General features: G+C 48.9%; 1 protein-coding gene and 1 long non-coding RNA gene across 2 annotated transcripts; both read left to right on the top strand.

Moving 5' to 3' along the window:
- Positions 1–1,375: 1,375 nt before the first annotated feature.
- Positions 1,376–3,679, top strand: LOC144994642 (uncharacterized). Its single transcript, XR_013658244.1, has 3 exons — positions 1,376–1,534; positions 2,331–2,462; positions 2,780–3,679. It is a non-coding gene; the product is annotated as an uncharacterized LOC144994642 (long non-coding RNA).
- On the top strand, positions 3,673–9,986 carry ercc6l (excision repair cross-complementation group 6-like). Its single transcript, XM_011492594.3, has 4 exons — positions 3,673–4,112; positions 4,726–4,788; positions 5,263–7,327; positions 8,753–9,986. The coding sequence occupies exons 1-4, from the start codon at positions 3,979–3,981 to the stop codon at positions 9,932–9,934; spliced, it is 3,444 nt and encodes a 1,147-aa protein (XP_011490896.1). The 5' UTR covers positions 3,673–3,978; the 3' UTR covers positions 9,935–9,986.
- The last annotated feature ends 1,049 nt before the right edge of the window (positions 9,987–11,035 follow it).

The raw sequence follows: 11,035 nt of genomic DNA, 5'->3' as shown, positions 1-11,035 counted from the left end.
CACACAAGACAAGGCAGCGCACACACAGTCAGTGGCGATCTTGTAGGGGACACGTGAGCGCCCTAGACTAAGAACTAACGTTTCTGCGTAAAATTATTAAGTTTGCCTACCATGCTGTCACCTTGCTGCTACGATGACCGTATGTTGCGCTGTTTGTGCAGAACAGGCTGGGGCAGCGGGAGGGGGGGTGGGGGGGCGTTGCACGCGGAGTTTACAACAAACAGGTAGAGAGGCGGGGCTTAGACTCACCGCTTATGATTCCAGACCCGCGACAAACTATCAGCTGCTTCCTAATACTTAATAATAATTAATAACTAATGATAGTTGTCATCCGTAAAATTAATATCATTTATTGGGTTTACTGGATTTAAAGAAAAATAAATGGAGTTGGCAAAATAGAAAGGAGTCTGCATCAAAGTGAATTTGTTTCCATCATTTAACTTAACTTAACTCTGGTGTTTGACAGACAGAAACGTCTATATTCAAGGTTGTGGAAAATGGACAAAAGATCAAATGAAACATCACACTCATAAATAATAAAAACAATTAGATTAAATAATTAAATAAATATCCTGTCTGGAACATTCTCATGTATAAAGTAAAATGTTTTGTTAAAAAAACAATGCTGTTGCATAGTGAGGAAATAAAACACTTTATGTTCTTAATTTGCTATTTATTTATTTATTTATTTTCGTCCTCAAAAAGTATCGATAAGAGTACCGGATCGATAAGCAGTATCGATAAGAGTAGTAGTATCGTTAAAACCTTAACGATACCCATCCCTACTCAGTGTGCTGCTGCTCCTCCACAGGGAGAGGAGGTCATTGATGTGGCTCAGCGTGTGGACGCCTCCCTGGGGAGGTGTTCGGGGCATGTCCCACCTGGAGGAGGCCTGCGGAAGACCCAGGACTCCATGTGGAGATTCCATCTCTCGGCTGGCCTGAGAATGCCTCGGGGTCCCCAGAGGAGCTGGAGGGGAGCTTAGACTGCTGCCCCCATGACCGAACCCCAGATGATGGATGGGGAGTTTAGAAACAGCTGTTAAAGATTCTGGAATGTAGTGATTGTCATTACTTCCAGAACCGTATTAAAAAACCATCAGGTTTCTTTGTCAAAGGTCCAATGTTCTGCTTCTCATCTCATGGTTCTTCGGCTCAGGAGAACCCCTGCCCCCACAGCACCGCCCTGCTGAACTCTGGTCTGCAGGTTGGTTCTCTGTGAACCTCAGGTGTTCTGGTCTCTGCTCGAAACCGTCTTTCATTGGACACACGGAAGCCTGGAGGCCGTCATAAACAATAAAACTATCACGTACCAAAAGCCTCGAACTCGTCAGCAGCGTCGCAGACTGCAGTCAGTCCCAGTAACTGCCGCTGGGGGCGCTGTGCGCTCTCTGCTCCACACGGAGGCGGAAGTAAACAGGAAGTAGTTTGTGTTAGAAAAACGAGTAAAACTGACCCGTGGACGCCAGGGTCGAGCCGTGTTTGGCGGTAAACGTGTGTCTGCGGTCATGAACAGCGCGGAGTTTTTTCAGCAGGTAAGGAAAACGAACGGACGGGTCACAGCGGACCCGGGACACTAACGAACCGAATTCATTGCTAAAGGTTCTGATCGGGTTCGGGACGAACCGAGCAGAGGCTCGTGATCCAGGTGTGGGAATAGAAATGGACACTTCCGGTAAAATCATTTCACGTTCAGGTAACGATGCAGTTGTTAACGATGACATCAGTCACGTGACTAAATATAACGCGTTACTTCTGCGCTTAAGGAACTGGCTAAAATCATCCACTATGGTGAGCAGAGTTTCCTGTCAGCCAGACAGCAGGTCTGGACTCGGGTCGGTCAGTTCCGGTCCAGGTCCTGGTTCTGGTTCTGGACTGAAGCTCCTGGACGTTCAGCTCCAAGAACATCCAACAAAAAGCAGGAAAAACGTGAATCTGTCCATCTTTAGAACAGACGGAGCAGCAGAACCTCAGCTCAGACACATCTGGTCCCCAGAGGAGGTCAGGTCCAGAACTGGTTCTGAGGAGCAGAAAAACATGGATCCAACAGAACACGTCTCCTTTCTCAGTGGTTCTGGAAGCATCTCAGAGTTTTGGGGAAAGATCTAAACTCAAATGTTGTCGTGAAACAGACAGAAATGAAGCTGGACTGGACACAGGAAGTTCTTCCAAAGCTCCACAGGAGCTCAGTTGGATGATGTTCCATGTGATCCTCAGACCTTAATAGAACCCGTGGGTCCGTCAGAACCTGCTCCTAGAGCCTCTGCTTCACGCCAGTGCTCTTGGGGAGGAAGGTTGGATTCCTCTGAAGTAAGGTTCTGTCTCCTGCAGGTGGCCTTCCTTCGGTACCTGACCTCTCAGACGGAGGAGGATCGCCGGGCTCTGGCTGTGGTGACCGGGTTACGGGTCGGTGGGGAGCTGCTGAACCGGATCACCGGCCAGGACAAAGTGGATGCTTACAAGGTGCTGAAGCAGCTGCAGAACTCTGATCCTCAGAGGGGCTCCTGTAGCAGCAATGGGGGGGTTGTGATTTATGACCCGATCGGTCCTGGGGCCAAATTAACAACAACCGGTGCTGCTGACCTTAAGGGGGGGGGGGGGGGGGGGGACCACCGTTAGTGGAAGAAGGAGAGGAGGAGGGCGTGTTCTTCGGCAGAGCAAAGGACAGACAGGATGAAGGACTTAGAGCAGAACTTTGAATGGCGGAGCTACAGTTTTCCAGGACATAGTTTCTGCAGAGCGGCAGGAGTCTAACGATTTTGTCATTTCTGTCTCCTCAGAAAGCATGTATCCTGAACATCGTGCAGTTCCTCCAGCAGAACCCGCGGGCCTCGCAGGCCCAGATCAACGCAGAGGTTCAGAAGAATGTTGTGGTTTTTGCTGCTCAGGTCAGAGCTCTGGAGACGGCTCCTCTCTGGTAAAGTCCTCGGAGGAGCCGTCCAGGTGTCACAGTCCTGCTGCTGGATCCATCCGCTCCTCTCTGCTTCTGGAGGAGATCAGTTCAAAGTTCATCCCATGTTTTTATCTGATTGAATGATTTTTACGTCATTCTAATCTTCTGCAGCAGCAGCTTCACGTCTGGCCGTGTTCCAATAAAGATGAAGATTCTTGTCTCAGTGCAGCAGAACTGACGTTTGTTAGAAACACATTTATCCTATAAACTAAATGAACATTGATTTTCTGGGGGGTCCAGGCTGCTGCCGCCCCTCCCTCTGCTGGGGCTTGGTGTAGATTGGGTGCTCGCTAATTTGTTTTACTCCCTGCATCCCATAATACCAGCGTCCAGAGTAGAACACACACCCACCTGAGCACAGGTACCTGCTCTCCAGGATATGGGATGCGTGTGTGTTGATCTGTAATGTGTGAGTGTGAACATGCATGTGTGTTCATGCTACCAAAGGATATGTTTGTGTGTGGATGTGTGTCCCCCCCCCCCCCCCATGTGTTTTTTACAGTGTTAAACTTTTTTAAACTAAACTAAACTTTTTTAAACTAAAGTTTTTTTAACTAAAGACAGGGGAAAGTATCAATGCTGACTTTATACACAGCCTGAGTACAGAAGATTGAACGTTTTTCCAGTTTAGCAACGAAACTAATTTCCACCATCAGTCCATCTATGTTAATGTTATTCTATGTAATCTAAGTCAATTGTTAATAAAAGTTCTTTTAAGAAGAAAAAAGTGTTGTAAATCAAATACATAAGGATATTTTAGGGCTTAATTGAGATTTTAATGCATTTCTCTTCAATTTATTCAGTGAAAGTGTTTCGAACATTTAAATAAATATAAATATTAAAAAGAAATCCCACCACTTGTGGAACTAGCGGAAGTTCACTGTGGCCCCGCCTCTTTGTCTGTGTCGACAAATCATGATTGGATAAAACATGATCAGCGCGTCGAGAGCGTGCTCTGTGATTGGCTGAGAAATTGGCGGGAGGAAGCCTGTGTTTTGAGACGTTCGCCCCGCTGAGACTAGATCGATGGTTTTACCGGGTTCGTTCGCTCCTGAAACGCAGGAATCCCGCTTCTATTCCTCCGGCGTGAACACTACCGGCGCCATGGACCGTCCGGAAAACTACCGGGAGGTTACGGAGGTCTCCGAAAAGTTGGAAACGTGAGTATATCGACAAGAAAAATGAAGACTGGTAGGTTAGCCGGTAGCCTCAGTGTGAGCTAGCTTAAACTTTAGAGCTCTGCTTTCAAAACCCACAGACCCGATTGGGTTCAGCGGAACCGCGTGGGCTTAAGGTTCTGATGTGAAGGACTCGAGCAGCGTCAGGACTCAGGAGACCGTTTGAATTCAAAAGAGAAACTTCGACATTTGTCCGCGTCAAACTAACCAGCAGTTCAGTCGATGATGAGACAAACTTTAATTATTTAGTGAAACTTCAGAAAACGTGACCAGAAAAAAACCATGAAGGACATAAAAGGTCAGATCATGGATAAATAGATACTTAATGAATCTTTATTGTTTTACTTTTTATTGTGATTCTGTTTGGATACTTATTTCGGCTTTTTATGACTATTATCTTGTGTGTTCTTGGCACTCTTATTATATTGTCCGTGCGCGTGCGCGCTTGTTTTTATAACTGATTGACTAAGAGTCCAGAATAAATTCTCTTGTCAGTTGAATATAATGTTTTAATAACTTTGTCTCATCGTCGTCATGTAAGTTCAGGTTGTTTTTGATGAAGCTTCATTTATGGGATGTTTTCTTCGCCTTGCAGGTCTTTGTCTATCAGGGCTGCTGCTGATGAAGATGATGATGAGGCGATGGAAAAGTATCAGAGGTATTAAGAGACTCTTGATTAAATGTGCCGATACATTCAAATGTCTCAATACATCCCATAGAGATGCTAAGATACCTCTTAATTAATTAAGTGAAAATGCTTCTCTTTTTGTTTTTGCTAATCTAAATGTCTGGATTTTATTTCTACACATTTATAAATGAAGAGAACCTGCAGCTCCAAACCACAAATGACAGTTTTTTGCTTTGCAAATAAGACCAAACCTTTTAGTTCACGCCATGAGTAAAAAGTAGGAACAGAATCTTTAATGACATAGACGTTGTCTTCATTCATAAAGTGATGTTCTGCTGCATTTCTGCTGTGTCTGTAACATCTATGCAAAGACAACGTTATGTCACACATGAATATTTAAAAGTCTAGAAGCTCAGAGGATTTTTCTCTGTGGCTCCATTTAAACAACAATAGTTTGAGAGCATGTTAAAAGGAAAGAGGCTGATATTCAGTCGTTTCTTTCAGACTGATTTCTGAAGGTAAAGATGCTGCCAAACAAGGGGACATCGAGAAAGCGCTGGAGCTCTTTAAACTGGCCTTCAGCGTCCACCAGACTCCCAAGCTGGAGAACAGGATAAAGAAAATCCAAGAGCTTCTGTCCCAGAATGACTCTGAGGATGAGGATGACGAGTTTGTCAACGTGAACAACAGTGGTTTCATGCTCTACAAGGAGCTGCATGACAAGCTGTACGGCTACCAGAGAGAGGGCGTGTCCTTCCTGTACGGGCTGTACAGAGACGGACGCAAAGGCGGGATTCTAGCCGACGACATGGGACTTGGGAAAACCATCCAGGTCATCTCCTTCCTCTCTGGCATGTATGACAATGAGCTGATCAAACACACGCTGCTCATCATGCCCACGTCGCTCATCACTAACTGGATCAAGGAATTCTCCAGGTGGACTCCTGGTATGAGGGTCAAGGAGTTTCATGGCGCCAGCAAAGCAGAACGGACCAGAAGTTTGGAGAAGGTTCAAAGGAGGAGCGGCGTTGTCATCACCACATACAACATGCTGCTGAACAACTGGCAGCAGCTGTCCTCCTACCAGGGAAAGGAGTTCTGCTGGGACTACGTGATCCTGGACGAAGCGCACAAAATCAAAAATACGTCCAGCAAGACGGCCAAAAGCGCCTACGCCATCCCGTCAAAGAACAGGGTTCTGCTGACAGGAACGCCAGTCCAGAACAATCTGCGGGAGATGTGGGCTCTGTTTGACTTTGCTTGCCAAGGCACTCTCCTGGGGACAGGTAAGACCTTCAAGACGGAGTATGAGAACCCCATCACCCGAGCCAGAGAGAAGGACGCCACCCCGGGGGAGAAGGCCTTGGGCTCGCGGATGTCCGATAACCTCATGGCCATAATTAAGCCATACTTCCTCCGGAGGACAAAGGCTGAAGTGCAAAGGAATGAGTTGTGTGAGAAGGAGAAGCTGCACAGCAGTGCAGAGAACCAGGAGGACCAACCTGACCCCGCCGCGGCCATGCCCCAACTGAAGCGCAAAAACGACCTGATTGTCTGGACTTACCTGAGCGCAGTTCAGGAGGAAATCTACAGGCAGTTCATCGACCTGGACTGCATCAAGGAGCTGCTCCTCACCACCAGGTCTCCTCTGGCTGAGCTCACCGTTTTGAAGAAGCTGTGCGACCACCCCAGACTGCTCTCTACGGACGCCTTAGCGAGGCTGGGTCTGGAGGAAAACGCCGCGGACGCCGCCGCTCACGGCATTGCAGATGTGCCGGACCACACGCTGATTTCAGAGTCTGGAAAACTAGCCTTCCTTGTGGCGTTGCTGGAGAGGCTCAGAGAGGAAGGCCAGCGCACCCTCATCTTCGCTCATTACAGGAAAGTTCTGGACATCATCGAGCGCATCCTCAACAACCGAGGTTTTAAAGTTCTCCGGCTGGATGGAACCATAACACAGATAACGGAGAGAGAGCGGCTCATCTCTCTGTTCCAGAAAGACCGGAGCTACTCCGTCTTCCTGCTCACCACCCAGGTGGGGGGCGTCGGCATCACACTGACTGCTGCAAACAGGGTGGTCATCTACGACCCCAGCTGGAACCCGGCCACAGACGCCCAGGCTGTGGACAGGGCGTACCGCATCGGCCAGACCGAGAACGTGGTCATCTACAGGCTGATCACCTGCGGAACGGTGGAGGAGAAGATCTACAGGCGGCAGGTCTTCAAAGACTCCCTGATCCGACAGAACACGGGGGACAAGAAGAACCCTTTCAGGTACTTCAGCAAGCAGGAGCTGAAGGAGCTCTTCACCCTGGAGGACACGCGTTCATCCTCCACGCAGCTTCAGCTGCAGGCGCTGCACTCGCGGCACCGCCAGACGGACCCCCAGCTGGACCAGCACATCGCCCACCTCCACACCATGGAGATCTTCGGCATCTCCGACCACGACCTGATGTTCTCCGTGGACGTGAACACAGATGAGGCTCCTGAGAACCCGGAGGAGCAGCACTACATCGAGGGGCGGGTCCAGAAGGCTCAGGAGCTGGTTAGGGCGGAGTCTGAGGTACAGGTGGGTAGAATCTGAGCAGACACTCACTTACCCACAAGTTTCTGTCCTCATGAATTCATGGTGAGGCTGAGCGGCTTTAGAGAGACGAAGATCTGCTGAGAAATGAGTGTTTTCATTTTCAGATATGAATTTCCTCATTCTGATCATTTTAACTTTATTTTAAATAAACTGAAGCATGATGTCATAAAGTACACCATTTTTGGTCTTGTCTTTAAAACTTTTTCCTTTGGAAAAATGTTTTGCATTAACGTTTAAATGTAAAAATGATAAAGAATCAGTTTTACTTTCAAACAAATATATAGATTTTAAAATATTTCTATAAACATATTGAAACATATTTCCAAAGGTTCTCAATAGGGTGGGGGAGGGGGGGGGGCATACCATCAGTTCTCTCCTTTTCTGCCTGTAGTAGCCAGTGATGCAGACTCCAGGCAGCATGAGATGCTGCTCTGTCATGCAGGAAACCACAGTTCTTTGGGTACCAGGGAAGAAAGTGGTCAGTCAGAAGCTCCACCCACTTCTCTGGGGTCAATAGAGCTGCTGGTCTCCGGAGGATCCAACACCCCCAGAGACTCCAGCAGCTTCAGATCTGTGCTTTCAGTAGCTGCTCAGCTGGCAGAAACTTGCTCATTCCCCCTTTATCTGCAGCAACACGCGTGTCTCTGAATCTCTTCATAGGACGATGATCATGCTTAGGTTTTCCTGAAATAACCACAGTTTTCATACTTTGACCGAGGCGTTTGACTGTTTCAGGCTTTTCAGCAGCAGAGATCCTTTTTCTTCCATACTGCTTGGAACGTCCTTTAGTAGTTTCTCCTTTGATTGAACTCACCTGGAACACTAATCATCTCAGGTGTCTGAGGTTGATGTCAGTGATCCAAACAGACCAGAGACTCAACACCTTCCATCCTTTTAAATGGAAAACAAAGAATTGGATCTTTTTGTCATATCTACCATTTGCATAATAATTTGGAGCGTTCTCTGGATTCCCTTTGGCAGAAGTTTGTTCTCCATGGTTCTACCTTCAGAGATGAAGCTTCAGTTTCATCACATAGACCAGTGTTTCCCAGCCCTGGTCCTCGGGGAACAATGTCCTGCTCAAACACACCTGACCTTCACCTGACCTTCTGCAGAGTCTGATCAGCTGACTCAGGTGTGCATGAGCAGGACAACATGCAGGACGGTGGAGCGGGAAACACCGACACGGTTCTGCCTTTATCTGCTTCATTATCCACAGTGACGGTCAGGGTGACTGATCGGTAAATGTCACTGTGCACCAAAGGTTGTTTTCATTTCTGTGCCACAACCAAAAGCATTGAGGAGATCCAGCGGATCCTGCAGATCTACTGCCCTCCGTCTGGTTCCGTCAGGAACGGCTCACCTGTCAGACGTGCCGTGTTCATCTGAGAATGTTTCTGTTTGCAGATGCAGATGGCGGAGAGCATGGCGACGAGCACAGAGCCGGCGTGGCTGAGGCATCCGCCCCCCCCAGACAAACCCAGAAACCCCAAAGCGGCCCGTTCACCTCCACAGTCTGAGGTCAGCGTGTTTGAGGTGGTGGACCTGGACACTTCAGAAGAACGCTGCAGGAGACCGCCTCTGTCCCTCCAAGTGACTGATCTGACTGCAGACCCTCCCCCCCAGGACGAGTGTGAGGTTCTAGATGCAGGACCAGAACCTGGAGGTGCTGGTGGAGGAGCCTCTCTGACTGCTGCTTCTCTACAACATGACGCCGGCGTCCTGACCTCTGCTGATGACCTCAGACATCTCCACGGTGAAATCCCTTCTGAGCTGGACCTGCACCAAACCCCCCCCCTGACAGAAGGAGATTCCAGCTCTGAAGAGAGCTTCCACCCAGATTCTTCTCGTGGAAACTTTCAGCTGCAGTTGGAGGACAGTGGAGCCGTGGAGGATGAAGAGATGGAGGAAGAGGAGCAGAAGCTGCTGGCTAAGCTTCTGATGGACGGCAGCTTTAATGTCAACAAGTCTCTGTCAGAGAGTTGGAGCAGACGCCAGGAGGACACGTCCATGGAGGACTCGGTGGTGGGGGTGAGGAAGAAGAGAGCCCCGACAATTCAGGACAGCGATGAGGAAGAGCTGAAGTCTCCACTTGATGGCTCCTTCCAGGTTCTTGAAGCCTCCACGCCCAAGTCAGCAGCTCCTCGCCACTCACGAAAGAGCGTGGGGGGAAACGCCTCTGTGGTGTCACGGCGGTCTCTGCTTCAGTCCATCATCCAGGATGTGGAGGATGAGGACGAGGATGACGAAGATGTTTCTGGATTCAAGTCTGAAGAAAGAAACATGGACGAGCTTCAAACGGACATGAATGGAGAGACTCTAAACATGGAGGAGGAAGAGGAGGCTGAAGAAGGCTCCAGTTTGAACCTGCAGATCGAAGAGGAGCCGGAGTGTCAGAGGAAGGAGGAGCCGCTCTGTGCCGCAGAGAGCTACGAGGTCCTGGTGAAGAAGGGCAAAGAGAGCTACAGCCAGGCCAAGCTGGACGAGGCGCTGAGCTTCTTCCTCAGAGCCATCGACATCCGGCCCGGAGACCCGGAGGTCCAGTTCATGACCATCCAGTTGTACCGACAGCTGAGCCAGAGACCCTGAAGAGTTTTATGTCTTTTAGTGTGGAGTTGATCATTAAAACCATTTCAATGGATTCAGCCGTCTGAACGTTTGTGCTTCACTCATCAAACCATGACGTTACAGAGAAAGATGGACCTCAGGAATGTTCCCAGACGGCCGGGGCAAACTTCAAAACCAGCCAATCAGCTGATGGGGGTCCAGCTGTGAGGCCGCCGTCAGTCAGTGAGGGGCGGAGTTTTCATCAGCATCCTGATGTTTCTCATCAGGCTGAAGTTCTGCTCCGGTTTCATTGTGATCCGTCTTCATCCTCCATCAGCTTTACATCCTGTTCAGTGTTTTTCAACCCCCCCCCCCCCCCCCCCGGGTTCCTGTCCTATCAGAGCATTCTGGGTAAAATGGTTTTCCTACGTTTCATCCGCCTACAGGTTTTTAGGTTTAGATTCAACGGTGTAAATGTGTTTGCATTCAGGAGTCACCTGGATGTTACACCTGTGTCTCACTGTAACGACTGCTTTATGCACCTGGAGCCACGCCCACCTCTTTTATATGACCTCACCTGTGTGACTCTGCAGCCTGTCAGTCTCTCACGGGGGGGGGTCCTGCCTGCCTTTGATCCACCGACCTGGAGCTGCTGTGAGGAATGGTCTGACATCACCTGAGATCATCAGAGGAAGTGGAGGCGGGACTTAGGAAAGGCAGCCAGGTGGGACCCGCCCCAATGAGAGACTGATCACCGAATCTTGATGACCTTTGAGTGAAAAAGCCCTGGACTGAGGTGGGGGGGCTGTTTTACAGTTTGAAAACAGATTTGGAGTTGAAGGGTTAACCCTTGTGCTATCTTAGATGACCCCCCCCCCCCCCCCCCTTCCATTGAGGTGTTCCCCCCACCATGACAAAGGTGGATAAAGGTGGAAAGATTTCATGTAATCTATGGACACCAGTGAAGATCACAAATCATTGAAGAAAAAAGGTTCAGAGCTCTGTCTAGTGCAGGGGTCGGGAACCTATGGCTCGCGAGCCATATATGGCTCTTTTGATGGTCACATGTGGCTCGCAGACACATTTTTAATTTTTTCTTTTTCATTAGACCAGTCCTTCTCGGGCGCGATGCGATGGCAGAGG

Source organism: Oryzias latipes, chromosome 9 (assembly GCF_053564925.1).
Source record: "Oryzias latipes strain Hd-rR chromosome 9, Olatipes_Hd-rR_3.1".
NCBI lineage: Eukaryota > Metazoa > Chordata > Actinopteri > Beloniformes > Adrianichthyidae > Oryzias > Oryzias latipes.
This window is presented reverse-complemented; position numbering and strand designations above follow the sequence as displayed.

Bases quoted from the DNA above. Each gene is read 5' to 3' on its own strand.
- ercc6l (XM_011492594.3), top strand. From the start codon at position 3,979: ATGGTTTTACCGGGTTCGTTCGCTCCTGAAACGCAGGAATCCCGCTTC. The intron at 4,113-4,725 runs GTGAGTATATCG...TTCGCCTTGCAG, and splicing joins GTCTCCGAAAAGTTGGAAAC to GTCTTTGTCTATCAGGGCTG. The intron at 4,789-5,262 runs GTATTAAGAGAC...CGTTTCTTTCAG, and splicing joins GCGATGGAAAAGTATCAGAG to ACTGATTTCTGAAGGTAAAG.